Below are 14,729 nucleotides of genomic sequence, written 5' to 3' on the forward strand. Positions count from 1 at the left end.
TAGTATCTTTATTTTTATTTTATTTTATTTGTATTTCCTGAAACGGCCTAATTTTATTTGTTTAAATCCGACATTGCATTCAATGCAGGATCAACCATGTCAAGCACTTTGTTACTTCGTTTTGAAAAGCACTTTATAGATTTTAAGTAAATTGTAAGTTTATTATTATTATTGTTATTATTATTTTCATTATTGTAAGAAGAAGTTAAAAACTTTTTCTGGTCCTACCTCCTCTTATTTTTTTCATATCAATCAAAGAAAATAAAAGTTCAATTAGCAGCCACCAGTGTCCGTGATATTTACCATCGCTGTCTTAAACAAATCAACCCTTTTGGACAGAACAAGAGCAGAACAGTCAGAACAGTTGTACCAAAACCATCCACTACTCCACAAACAATAAATAACCAAAGACAAAATAACTGGGAGAACTTCATTTATAAACATCAGTGGTCCAAGAACGGAGCCATGGGGAACACCATAGCAAACCATACAGGGGATATGGCAGACCTAAAGCTGCTAATGGAGACAGTTGTGCTACTATACTCATAATCACTACACTTCTATTGTAATTCTGACTCCACTATATGTATTTAATACCTTCAGTTATTAGTTACTTCACAGATTTTGATTATTAATATAAAAAACTACTACATTTTGATGTGTTATTAAATGTTAAGATACCCAGCAGGACTATATAAAGCAGGCTAACTTAAATGAGCTCCGCCAAGTGATAAACACATGAATGCATCAATAATTATAATCCGGTAATAGAACATATATAATTTAAAAACAGGCCATTCTACATTATGAGTTCTTTTATGTACTTACATAAGATCTGGAATGCAGGACTTTTGTTTGTAACTGAATACTTTTACACTGTGGTATCACCACTTTTATTTAAGATACAGTATGAACACTTCTGCCACCACTGGCAGTGGTAACAAAATCCTCCACAAGCAGCACCTAAAGCTGCAGGAATTAACATCTGTTTATCTTGTAGGAAAACTGAAATTTAAAAACGAGAAATTGTGGGTATGTGTGACTTTTTCTTACTTCTCAGAGTCTCTCTAGTTACATTCATACATTTTCACAACAGTTACAGTCGGGCTACAGACATCCAGAGTTATTTCTGGACATTATCGAAGATGTTCAGTATGTTTTTGACGTATGTTAAGTTGATCTGACAGTCTCAGCACAGTAAATCTGTCCCTCACAGTGAGCTGACTGCTGTCTTATTGACACTGAGGTTAATGTTCAGTGGTTTTATCTGAAGCTAAATGCCAGTGTGATTACAAAAAGTGCTGTAGTATCAGTTTTAATTATCAGCCACACTGAATCTGAAACAGGAGGTGATTTAAAGCTCGGTGTGGCAGTGATATGTATTTTAATAATTTACTTTACTTTTTTTTCTAAGCTGAATACTGTCTCACTTCTGACATACTGATTTTTCACTGGACAGTGTTCAGTCACACTTTAAATAAATCCTGCACTTTCAACCTTTGGCAGCAGAGATAGAAAACTGACACAAATAGAGTGAGAATGGCAAAACATGTGACAGACAGGCAGTGGTGAAGGAAGTTCTATTTAGAGCAGTGGTTTTCAAACTTTATGTGCTCAATGCACCAAAGAGCAAGCCAAAATCTCAAGGCACACCTGTATTTGTGCACAATAGCTTCTATAACGTGTGTTATATTACATCATGTTTTTATTTACTAATATCAAATAACAATTGACAACCAACCATTACTCATGAAATATTTATTAACAAAATGATTCAAAAATGAATTTTAAACTTTTAAAATTACATCAAAGCACCAATAACACATCCATTTAAACAGGAAATAATGTAAGATAATGTAATCTGTCTCACGACAAGAAATAGGTTCCCCATGAAGGTTTTTGAAATTAAATTAAATTTCATGTAATTTTTTTGTATAGACTCAATTGCATATTGCAATAATAGACTAATGTGTGGTTATCACAAAATCCCACGACACACCTGGATTTGCATCACGACACACCATTTGAGAACCTCTGATTTAGAGCATTTCCATGTGTAAATGCATTAATACCACATCACCAACAAACATTGACTTTCACCCAAGAGAGCGGTGTTCACGTCCCATAAGATTCTGAAGCCAAACCCTGTTCTTTTTTCCCCTAAACCTAACCATGTGTTTTTGTTGTTGAAGGAAAAAAAAACATGCCAATTCACCTGGTTGTACTGACGTAGTGCTTTTAAATTGAAAGAGACTGTATGTGAACTGTACATTTCCTGTGAAAACAGAAGTGTATTTTGAAAGAAGACAATACATGTAACAGGCTGAAGTTGGCGTCCCAGAACATCAACAACCAACACACCCAGGGTACCTTTCACCGTGATAAATGGTGTCATTTTGGCAATCTGTGTTAAAATGAATACAATCATACAACCATTTTAAGGCTGTATGCCCCTCCCCTTAGCCAATATAAAAAAATATAAGTCCCTCCTCAATGCTTAAAAAATTATATAACATGCCTCTCCCTTTTTTCCCCACAAATACAACATGCTAATGTTATTAGCACAAGCCTATGGCATTTTAGCTTACATTGTATAAATTAGCCTAGCAGCTGTCGATCTTTTCTTCTTCTCATATTAAACCAGGGACAACAGCAACATTTAACGAAGGTAATGGTACATAATTTGGCTCCATTACAACTCACAAGGTTCACTGACAAAACAACTGTCACACCAAACATGTTTTCCAAGCAAATAGAGCATGCTAACGTTATTAGCACAAGCCTACGGCAGTTTACATTGTATAAATTAGCTTATCGACAAGTGGAGATTTCCTCTGCTCATATGTAGTTAGTAAATCTATATCCTCCTGAGACCCAGACTTTTTTTTGTAAGTATTTTTAATTTCTTCTACCTATTTCTGATTAGTAGGACTTGGTAAGAAAAGCCCAGAGTGACACCTTCACAGTATTTGTTTAGATCAACCAACAGTCTAAATCTCAGCATTATTAAAAATAAATCAGAATTATTGAGATTAATAGAAAATGGGAAAGCAGCAAAGACTCACATCATTAAGGCTGGAACCATTGACTGTTTTTGCATGATGATTATCAAAATAGTCTCAGGAGGACTTCACATGTTTTGTGTGCAAAAATCTTCATTTGTAAAGTAACTAAAGCTGCCAAATGGCTGTAGTGAAATAAAAGGTACAATATTTGCCTTTGAGATGAAATGAAAAAGAAGTAAAAAGTGGCATCAAAAGAAGAAACTCATGTGAAATACAAGTTACTGATGACATCTGTGTGCCCGGGGCAAACAAACACACAGAGGGTCAGAAACACAGATAACAAGCAGACACTGGTTAGACAGACAGACAGACATACAGCTCCAGCCATGATCCTGATGGGTCGCACTTTGTGTCTTCCGTCTCCAGCCACCGTTCAGGAGTTGTTCTCTGTGGCTCGAGACGCCAGCGTCATCCCTGATATCTCCTTGGATCCCGTCCTCACTACCTTCCTCTCGCTGGACTCCTCAGATGCTCTGCAGCATCAGTATGCCTTCTTACAGCGCAGCATGACCGGGGAGCAGCAGACTGCGTTCGGCCTCAGCCTGACAGGACAGCTGGGAAACAGCAGCAGGGTCACCTATGGAGGAGTCGGGGTTGTTGCTCTGGCTCTGTCCGTGCTTTTTGACCAGGTTGCCCAACAAGTAGGTTTGTTTTGTCTGTTTGTATGGCATACCGTCATCTGCAGGGTTCGATAAGCTCAGAACATCCTCTGATTTATTTAACAGTCTTGAAAATAATGTTGGATAGATTGCCATAAAATTTGGTCCAGATGTTCATGTTTCCCACAGCACTGATTCCCAAACTGGGGGTCCCGACCCCCACTAAAGGTTCATAGGGGCTCGTAAGGCCGTCTTGGTTTTAAGGGGTGTAAGAAAACATAGAATATATATTCATTATTATGGGCTAAAATTTAGAATTGCAGATTTCCCATTATCCCACCAGATCCGAGCACAAGGATCCACAGAAGGCGACCCATCTGCTCAGACACCTCCCCAGGCTAAAAGGATTTTTGGGATCAGCAGATCATCAAGAATTGGCTGGATCATCCACAGCTACCTCCGCCTGATCCCCGGCATCGCCAACAACCAGGAGAAGATGGCCGAGACTACAGAGCTCTACGACAACTGGCTGAAGCTCGAGCTAATCGACCATTATGAGAGGATGACCACGAAGAAGAGGATGAGTTCAGTGTCCATGCAGCAGTGGTTGGCAGGAGCTGCGTTTCATCTCCACGTCAGATTTCACCAGGTCAGGACACACACACACACACAGCGTGGGTTTCCTCCAGGTGCTCCAGCTTCCTCCCACAGTCCAAAGACATGCAGGTTAATTGGTGACTCTAAATTGTCCATAGATGTGAATGTGAGTGTAAATGGTTGTCTGTCTCTATGTGTCAGCCCTGTTAGTCTGGTGACCTGTCCAGGGTGAACCCTGCCTCCCCAACAGGATAAGTAGTTATGGAAAATGAATGAATGAATGAATGAATGAATGAATGAATGTATAATTTTTGATTTGGGGCTATTCATTAAACATTCAGGGCTGAAGCCTTGGATGCTCAGGACAAACAACGCCACTGGTTTTCAGTGTGGTTAGTGAAACTGCTGAAAGGTTTGATCGGCTGATCTTAGGGGCCTGGCTGGGCTGTAAGAGGTTAAAGGTTCTTCAACATAATGTGGAGCCGGTGATTTAAAATGTAAAGTGTATTCGAGGGAAACCAGTGCAGTGATGCTAAAATTGGAGTGATATAACAAAACCCTCTAGACTTAGTTAACCTGGCTGCTGAGTTCTGTATAAGTTGCATTTGTGCGACTGAGTTTTGCTCTTGTCCCAACAGGTTCGTCTGCACTCTGTGCCCGTAGGATCAGCCGAGTCACTGCGTCTGTCTTATAAGACAGCGTTAGGTCGTCTGGTTCAAGGCTACACAACTTACCTACACAGAAACATTAAGGAGACTGGAGCTCCAGGACCCCGAAAACCTAGTATCAGGACAGCCAGTGAACCAGCACAAACTGACACATTCAGAAGAACGAACATGACCTGCTCAAGTAATCATAGTTTTAATGACAGTCTGGTTCATATCTCAAAGTTTAATGAGACTACAGCACCCAATTCAACTGCTGAAATCAGCAGAAGGTGTAAAAAAGGCAGATCCCGTGAAGACTTTGTACTAAATGTGTCAAACAGAAGCGCTGAGATCACTGAGGGTGTGGTCAACGGAACGATACTCAACAACACGAGCGTCAATGAGGATGTTCAGGGTCTGTTAGTCATCGAGCCATGGAGGAACGTGAGTCACAACGTGCAGCACCACCCCTGTGAGTCTCCGGCCATACAACAAGCTCTGGTGACTCGGATTATTAATGCTCAGGACCTGGAGAGGAACAGAAACTTCTTCCTGTACCCTAAAAAAGTCTTCCACAGCCTGCTCAGGCAGAGAGACGACTTTGAGATAAAGACAAGTTAGACAGAAATAAACAGAGGTGGAATGTAACCAAGAACATCTAAGCAAGTCTACTGTATGTCAGTATAAATTTGAGATACTTGTTGTGTACTAGAGTATTGTCTACACTCACCGGCCACTTTATTAGGTACAGCTGTTCAACAGTTTGTTAACACAAATAGCTAATCAGCTATTTGTGAAAACACATGGCAACAGTTCAATGCATTTAGTCATGTAGACATGATGAAGACGAGCTGCTGAAGTTCAAACAGATCATCAGAATGATGAAGAAAAGTGTATAACCACTGGTTACAACCAAGGTCTGCAGAAGACCATCTCTGAACCAACAACACGTCCAACCTTGAAGCAGATGGGCTACAGCAGCAGAAGACCACACCAGGTGCCACTCCTGTCAGCTAACAACAGGAAACTGAGGCTACAGTTCACACGGGCTCACCAACACTGGACAATAGAAGATTGGAAAAACCACATTCAGATGGAAGCATGGATCCATCCTGCCTTGTATCAATGGTTCAGGCTGCTTCTGCTGGTGGTGTAATGGTGTGGGGGAGATTTTCTTAGTACCAACTGAGCATGGTTTAAACACCACAGCCTACCTGAGTATTGTTGGTGACCGTGTCCATCCCTTTATGACCACAGTGTACCCATCTTCTGATGGCTACTTCCAGCAGGATAACGCACCATGTCACAAAGCTCAGATCATCTCGAACTGGTTTCTTTAACATGACAATGAGTTCACTGTACTCCAATGGCCTCCACAGTCACCAGATCTCAGTCCAATAGAGCACCTTTGGGATGTGGTGGAACGGGAGATTCTCATCATAGATGTGCAGCCGACAAATCTGCAGCAATTGTGTGATGTCATTATGTCAATATGGACCAAAATCTCTGAGGAATGTTTACAGCACCTCATTGAATCTATGATACCAAGAATTAAAAAGGGGGTCCAACCGGTAATTGCAAGGTGTACCTAATAAGGTGGCCGGTGAGTGTATACATGCCACTTTCCACTTCTGCCCTATTGCATTTCTATTGTATTTTTTTCTAGTACTTTTGTTTCTTTTCTTTACTGTATTTCTGTAGCCTGGTAAGACACAGAGCGAAACAGAATGTTGAGCTCACATCATCAGGATGGTCTCTATATTTAATGTACAACCCCAATTCCAAAAAGTTTGGATGCTGTGTAAAACATAAATATAAAATAAAAACATAATGCAATGATTTGCAAATCCTTTTTGACCTATATTCAACTGAATATTGATGAGCCATACAATGAAGCTATGGGAAAGAGCAGTGGAAGCTAGACTAAGAGCAGAAGCGAGCATCTGTGAGCAGCAGTGTGGTTTCATGCCAAGAAAAAGTACTTCAGCTGCAGTATTTGCTTTGAGGATGTTGAAGGAGAAGTACAGAGAAGGTCAGAGGGACCAGCATTGTGTCTTTGTAGATCTAGGGAAAGCATATGACAGGGTGCCGAGAGAGGAGCTGTAGTATTGTATGAGGACGTCTGGAGTGGCAGAGAAGTATGTTAGAGTGGTACAGGACATGTATGAGAGCTGTAGGACAGTGGTGAGGTGTGCTGTAGGTGTGACAGAGGAGTTTAAGGTGGAAGTGGGACTGCATCGACTGGTGTGATGTGTGATAGAAGAGTACCAGCAGGATTAAAAGGAAAGGTGTACAAGACGGTGGTGAGAGCAGCCATGTTGTTTGGTTTAGAGACAGTGGCACTGAGGAAAAGACAGGAGGCAGAGCTGGAGGTAGCAGAAATGAAGATGTTGAGGTTCTCTTTGGGAGTGACGAGGATGGAGAGGATCAGGACTGAGGACATCAGAGGGACAGCTTATGTTAGATGTTTTGGAGATAAAGTCAGAGAGGCCAGACTGAGATGGTTTGGACATGTTCAGAGGAGGGATAGCGAATATATTGGTAGAAGGATGCTGGGGTTGGAACTGCCAGGCAAGAGGCCTAGAGGAAGACCAAGGAGGAGATTTATGGATGTTGTGAAAGAGGACATGAAGTAAACTGGTGTGAGAGAAGAGGATGCAGAAGATAGGGTTAGATGGAGGCAGATGATTGGCTGTTGCCACCCCTAAAGGGAGCAGCCTAAAGAAGAAGAAGGAGATGGTACAAAAACAAGACTGAAAAACTTGAGAGCACTAATTGTTCAAGTTTTGAAGGCGATATCACCCCCCCAAAAAAAAAAGCTGATCATTTCATTAAAATAGTTTGCAGTCTCTGTGTTTAACATCCTCCTTAAAATACACATATAGACATTGATAAGTGGTATAAGTGGTGAAGTTTTCAGCTCTCATGAGAAATCAGTGCAACATCACCCTCTTGTGGTAGAAAATCCTATCAGTTAGTGTAAATGCAGTAGCTCTAATGTCAGCTGTAATTGTTTATTCTTCAGTGGTGGAAGAAATACTCAGATATTTTACTTAATACTCTGTTACAAATAGTGCAGTAAAAACTAGAAAGTAGAAGAAAATGGAAGTTCCTCAAAACTGGATTTAAGTACAGTACGTGAATAAATGTGCATAGGTTCTTTCCACCTGTTATTTGCACATGCACTACCAACTGGCATCATATCTCTATCATTTTTCAACTCAAATATATATATGACGATATTACTAAAGCCAATTACAGCATTACGGCAGATGGAATCTCCATTTTTAACCAAAAAAAAAAAATCAACAATACTTTAATCACATAATCATTTATTCCAAGAACAGTACCACCTGCTAAATATAAATGGACAGACCAGACTCTCTTGATGGTGAGACATGGAATACTGTATTTAACCTTCCTTACAAATATGTGTTGCCCAACAAATTCAAAGAGGAGCTTTTCAGAACCTGATTTGTTAACAATGTTTGAAAATACAAATTTCTCCAAGAATGAACAATATATAATTAATTCGTCATTGTTTTAGCGAGGATGGCAAAAGAATTGCCTGCGCACCAATTGAACTGAGCTGGATAGCCACAAAAAAGGTTCACAGACTGAGATCAATGTCAAAAAATGTCAAATTATTCAAAACATCCATGCACAAAAAGAAGAGTGCTCAAAGTGCACAACATAATATTGAAAAGTGATAAAAACAGCAGCAAACATTTCAGTCCTTAACTCATCAATGCTGATGCCAATACCAAATATATCCAAGTTTATTACTGTGGGTCCAATAACTGTCTGATGAGTTATTCTAAGACACTGGAAGACAACAGAGGCCCCAGAACTGAAAGAATGGGTTAATGCAATGGTGGAAATAGCATCTTATGAATGTTTGTACTGGAGTACACTTTCATATTATAAGAAATACATGCCTTGTGTTCTTGTATGCCTGGAAAATAATAATATACTAGTACTACTACAGAGTGGTTTATGTGTCAATTTAAAACAGACAAGACATGAAAACAACAACTTTTAAAATAATTTATAAAAACACTATAGTGTTAAAAACTGAAGAAATAAAAGACAGTTTAAATGAACTTAAAGCTCAAGTAAAATCAGGAAAGGCTCTCCGATAATTAAGAGGTGACTTAAAAGAGATCACTGACTTGGCCAACCTGATTTCCGCAGGCACACTGTATGCCAGGTACTGAGCCTTTCAGACCAACACAAATTCGAATTATATAGAAAATATAATAACTAAGTAATTAAGAATTAAGAATTAAAAATTTACAATAAAAGAATGAACAATTTATGATGTATTTGCTCATTATGTTATGCAAAATTTTCTATTCATAGAATTAAACGCTGAAAGAAATTACCCTTGTTTTCTGCTTTTAAAAATCAGATCTAGATACATACCTTAAAACAATATAAAATTTAAATATGTGTTATAAAAAACTAACAACACTTTATAACTAATTAGGTAACCCCCCCCCCCCCCCCCCCCCCACACACACACACACACACACACACACACACAAGTATGTGTGTTCATACTTGTCTATTTTATTTTATTTATTTTTGTCTGGTTTTACTGAAGTTTGTGTTTAATTATATAATTAAGTATTAATTAGATAATTAATTAATTAATTAATTAATTGATTATCTAATTATTTTCATTTGTAATGTATGGTCTTTAATTACCACTTTATAAAGTAAATATATGAACTAATGTACTGAGCACTGAGTGTATTGTGTTAAAACTGTTTTAATTAAAAAAAAAAAATAATAAAAAAAAAATAGATAAATAAAATAAAATAAGAAACAACCCTGTTATTTACGCCTCACCGTCTGTGCTTCCATAACGGAAACGGGAAGTGACTGATCACGGGGGGGCGGGGGGCGGTTACGTGAATCCTACCGGAAATCCACCCGTAGAAGAAGAGGAGTTTGTGTTTTTTTTTCTCTTCTGCTGACCGCCACCGCCTCCTTTCGTGTGTGCTGACGACACGAGGAGCTGCGTGAACAGATTTAACTTCCGCACACAAACATGAACAGGACAGGCATAGCGCAGTGCTGAGCGTCCGGACAACATTTCTCATAAGGTAACGTTACGTGTTGTTTAATTAATTACTTCACTGTCATTATGTGTTTCAAACTGGATAAACTGCACGCGCATCCTGTCTCGAGTCGGGCTTGTTTCCGTCTCGCTCGAACAAAGTGTCGTAGCTTTAGCTGTTGATTAAAAGCTATAAAGTAAAGGGACGTCGGAGAATATGTGTGTGTAATAATGTTATAAACTAACAACACAACAGTTTGATGTAAAGAGTTCCCAACTTCGCACTGTTAACGAACTACCGCGATGGTTTTAACGATACTACGTAGGTTAGCTCATCGGCTAAAAATGCTAACATGATAATGACCAATAAGAAGCAGCTCTGATAGGTGACATCATTCCAGACAGGTTTTGTTTTGACAAACTATTTAAAATAACAAAGTTTGGCGCCATTTTGTTGACAGACTACGACAAATAATTTAGCCACACCAATTTGTGTTTGCTGTTAGGCTGAAAATAAAAAGCTGTAAAGTTTTTTTTCACCACATTAATGGTGTAAATAAGTAACATCAAAACGATGACTAAGGTCCAAGTAAGCTGACTCTCCCTCTGTGTCCACTGTCCAGCACATACAGTGTGAGTAATGTTACTGTAATTAAGTCAAACTCAAAATGGACCACACCCACAGGCAGTTAGTCATGGTTTTAGAACCTGTGAGGGTAAATACATTGAGCTTAATAATAATAATAATAATAATAATTATAACTTTATTTGTTCAGCACTCTTGGAGCTGAAAGCACAAAGTGCTTCCCAAGGTAAAGAAAATACAAAACAAACGCAACATTAATAAAACAGGTACACGCATACACCTACATATACAAACACATACCATCATTAGTAGTAGAGTATCAGGGCATCATAAAGAATGTGGTGACAGAGACATGCTTGTTTTTCTTGACAGTCCACTAGGTTTGAATAGTTGTTGTTGTTTTATTGCTGATTTTTTGTATATTACGTTGTATGTTGTATTTGTTGCATTTTAGATGTGTTTTGATTGACTGCTACCTTGGCCACAGGCCTGTACTATAAAGCAAGATTTGAAATTAGCCAGGCAACTTCAGGGTTAACTCTGGGTTTTCAGTACTACGAAGCTGGTTCTGTTTTTGCCAGGGGAAATCGCTGTTGTAACTGATACTGAACAGCTAACCTGCTCCGGTTAACTTCAGGGTATCAGATCACAGCCTGGCAACACCCTGACCTCTGACCAATCAGATCACTGAAGAAAAAAGTATACATGAACGAAAGTCTGAAGTGACGGGTAAAAAAGAGGAGCCTATATGCTGTTATAGGTCAGTAGAATCATTTAATATTTCCACTCATTTTAAAAGAAAGCTTCTAACAAATGGAGAGATCATTAACAACAGTAAATGCATGATTTTAACACTATTTGACATTATTAAGTTTATTTTAGTTTGCAGTGACTGCTGACAGTGCTGCTACTTTTACACTCTGACAGAGATATTGGATGAAGCGAGATACCCCACTCAGCTCACTTTCTGATTCAGTGACGTCAGCGCCACGCCCCCGTAGGAGACTTGCGGCAGCTCTGAATGTATTGTCGTCAATGAGGAAAATGAACGTGATCACAATTTATGGTCAATTCTTTCACCTTATAGTCACTAAAGTAAATATTGGGTTCGTTTTCCACAAGCCACACATCTTACCAACATTCTGACACTAAAGCTACATTTTTCATCTGCACAGATCAAGAGAAAATTAACTTTGTTTGAGCCCTGTCCGTCTCAGAAAACAAGTTCTCGCGAGATCTTGTGATCTTGATAAACAGGCGGTAAAATCACAGTTAGCTTACAAACGGTTATTTACCGCTAGTAATAAATAAAAAGCTTTGTGCAACAATAGGCTGCAATAATAGGAAGAATGTATTTTCATTCCACCTGCTTCTCGATCCGCATACACAGACATTCACAGAGCCTCTGTTCAACACGGTGGTGGGGAGGGGGGGGGTTGAGGGAGAACAGGCTCTGATTGGAGGGAGAGCTAACCACGCCCACTTAGGAGACAGGAAGAGTAACCGTTTTCTTAATATTGGATAAGCCTACGGTGGGGTATCTCGCTTCATCCAATATCTCTGACTCTGATTCATCACTGCAGCTAAAAATAACATGAGACACCTGAGTGATGAGAACTAGGATAAAACAGATGATATTTCATAAGTAAAATAAACCACTCACTGTAAATCAGCTCCCGTTATTATAAATGAACATTTCAGTCAGATGGACCTCATCCATCATTCACTACCTTTCCACTCTTTACTTCAGCAGCAGGAATAGTCTGGCATCACGTTAAAGTGTTTATGTGACATATTCAGAGTAGTATTATCATCATCCAACTACACTGTAAAAAAAAATCCTCTATATTAATGGCCCATAGGCCCATAGCAATAGTGATAGTGATACGTGCACGTAATTTAAATCTCAGATAACGGTGAAAATTTGGATGGTGTTTTCAATGTGTCCAGATCCGTTTTAAGGTTACATTTTGTCGTTTGCATTCCGCGCCGCTGACATTTTATTGTCTAGTAAACACAACACTGTCGCTACTGTTTCATCACATATGACATGAAGTAGTCTACTTCATTTATGGTTCTGATGATGATGCTAGCAATTAACAACCCCGCCCTTTTTACATGAACGCGCTCGTGGCTGGTTGGGCAAACCCAGAGTTGACTGAACTAGTTGATAACCAGCTTCGTAGTACCAGTTAGCCAGATGGCAATTGTTAGGGTTAGTCAAACCAGATAGCAAGAAGATATCCTGGGTAAATTAAACTTGCTTCGTAGTACAGGCTGCTGGTCTCTTGTAAAATAGATTTTCTATCTCAGTGGGACTACCTGGTTAAATAAATATATATACATGTAAGCATGCATACATATATACATTCAATTCAGTTTAATTTAGTAGAACTTTATTTATCCTGAAGGAAATTCTTGTGCCAGATGTTTTGCAGATATCTGATATGCTGATATATTCAAATTACTTTATTAAATACCCGTAGGTAGATTTGTTTTGCAGTTTTTGGAGAGCAGGCATCCAACTGAACTAATTAAATGCAGCTACTCAGGACAGACAGACAGCACTGAAACAACCACAGGAACCCTGAAAACCCATAAAAATAGAAAACCTTAAAAAACCCAAACAATACAACCTTAAACAGTAGGTGAAAGTTACAGAAAGTCAGTGAAAAGCAGGGTATGAAATTAACCAAATATTTTGGGGGCAATTTTGGCCCCCATGGTCTAAAAAATGGGGGCATTTTCAAAATGTTTGGGGGCCATCAAAAAATTGTAATTATGTTCTAACAATAAGCACATGAAAAGCAAAACCAACTAAGATAGTGTCTTCACTCTTTATTAGAAACCACTATAAATGAAACAAATAATGGGTTACATAAAGTTATGGTTGCAAAATATCACTCAGATTTCCTATAATTCAACCAGTTTAAATGTGATGATTTAATCATTAATCTACTGATAGCAGTACTAATGTTTCACCACATTACAGTTACTTTTACTGTTAAAAAGGCCAAATTACTATAAATTCCTTAGATGCAATCCTGGAAGTAAGTTAATTTAAAATTTAACATTCATTCTACCTTAATTTTTCATTAATTTGTCATTGTGTAGACACAGATCACCCAAGAAATGGTTAATTTATACTTATGGTACAGCAAAGCCCCCTCCCCTTCTCTGTCAGATTACTCTCACGTAATCAGTGCAATCTCGTTGATTATGTCTGGAAAATGAGTTGTAGACGTGACGGTAAATTAATTTAATGAAAATAAAATTATACTTTAATGTCAGATTGTAATACCGTTAAAAATATAAATACATATAGTTGTTTCGAAAACTTGGGGGCAATTTTGGCCCCCGGAACATGGCTTTTGGGGGCATTCTTGGATAAATTGCGGGCCAAATGGCCTGTGGCCCTTGCTAATTTCTGACACTGGTGAAAAGGGAAGTGCAATAGTCTAAATGGCTGGTAATAAAAGTGTGAGTGAGTATTTCAGCATCTTTCTGGGTTAAAGAAGGGGCCTGTTTGGACGGTACGGTGTGAGAAGCTCAGTTATATACTCCGGTGCCAGATCATTTAGAGCCTTGTACATGTTTAAAAGCAGTCCAAATAGTGGCGAAGTACTCAAGTAAAAGTACTAACACCACACTGTAAAAATACTGTTATAAAAATCCTTCATTCAAAATCTTACTTTAGTAAAACTGTGTAATCGTACTCATGGTAGGGTAAAATGTTCCCTTTATGTGTTTTGCTCTATATTTTTGGATTAATATTACTGTTGCATTAATGTGTATGTTGAAGTTGTGTTAGATGGTATATCATATACAGTAGATGTCAGTCGGCACGTCCCCAGTTTAAGCAGGCTGGAGTCCGCCAGAGGCTAGGCAATATACTGCTGTGAAGGGGTCAGCAACAAAATGTATTTTAGCCACCTGAAAAGAGTCCCGCCTAAAAAGATTGATATCAATTTAAGTGTATGCTACACATAGAATATCTTCACAGCTTTACCTTGTCAGACAGAGATTTCCAGCTGGAAAATGAAGCTGTTAAATTGCTCTCTTCAAAGCCAGACTCCATTGAGAAAAACAGGGATTTAACACTGCTGAACACAGGAGCTGCTGGTCTACTGCTGCCTTGAGTAGGTATTTTGTCTGTGTTACTGTTTGACT

The 14,729-nt window shown here is 38.8% G+C and overlaps 2 protein-coding genes across 3 annotated transcripts in view; both read left to right on the forward strand.

Moving 5' to 3' along the window:
* Nucleotides 1-3,331: 3,331 nt before the first annotated feature.
* On the forward strand, nucleotides 3,332-6,744 carry LOC117270109 (uncharacterized). The gene is made up of 3 exons (XM_033647571.2): nucleotides 3,332-3,706; nucleotides 4,008-4,313; nucleotides 4,900-6,744. Exons 1-3 carry the CDS (start codon nucleotides 3,392-3,394, stop codon nucleotides 5,527-5,529), a joined length of 1,251 nt encoding a protein of 416 aa, XP_033503462.1. The 5' UTR covers nucleotides 3,332-3,391; the 3' UTR covers nucleotides 5,530-6,744.
* A 3,119-nt stretch (nucleotides 6,745-9,863) lies between these two features.
* Nucleotides 9,864-14,729, forward strand: part of ttc3 (tetratricopeptide repeat domain 3) — a 39,041-nt gene continuing 34,175 nt past the window's right edge. Inside the window, exon 1 of one of the 2 annotated variants that reach the window (XM_033639743.2) lies at nucleotides 9,864-10,019. The gene's annotated coding sequence lies outside the window, so the exon portion shown is untranslated. Of the gene's footprint in view, nucleotides 10,020-11,295; nucleotides 11,320-14,729 lie in introns of those variants that run through there. The other variant, XM_078172278.1, reaches the window with a different exon arrangement.

The sequence above is a fragment of the Epinephelus lanceolatus genome, chromosome 11, assembly GCF_041903045.1.
Source record: "Epinephelus lanceolatus isolate andai-2023 chromosome 11, ASM4190304v1, whole genome shotgun sequence".
NCBI classification, from domain to species: domain Eukaryota; kingdom Metazoa; phylum Chordata; class Actinopteri; order Perciformes; family Serranidae; genus Epinephelus; species Epinephelus lanceolatus.

Bases quoted from the DNA above. Each gene is read 5' to 3' on its own strand.
- LOC117270109 (XM_033647571.2), top strand. From the start codon at position 3,392: ATGATCCTGATGGGTCGCACTTTGTGTCTTCCGTCTCCAGCCACCGTT. The intron at 3,707-4,007 runs GTAGGTTTGTTT...TTATCCCACCAG, and splicing joins TTGACCAGGTTGCCCAACAA to ATCCGAGCACAAGGATCCAC. The intron at 4,314-4,899 runs GTCAGGACACAC...TTGTCCCAACAG, and splicing joins TCCACGTCAGATTTCACCAG to GTTCGTCTGCACTCTGTGCC.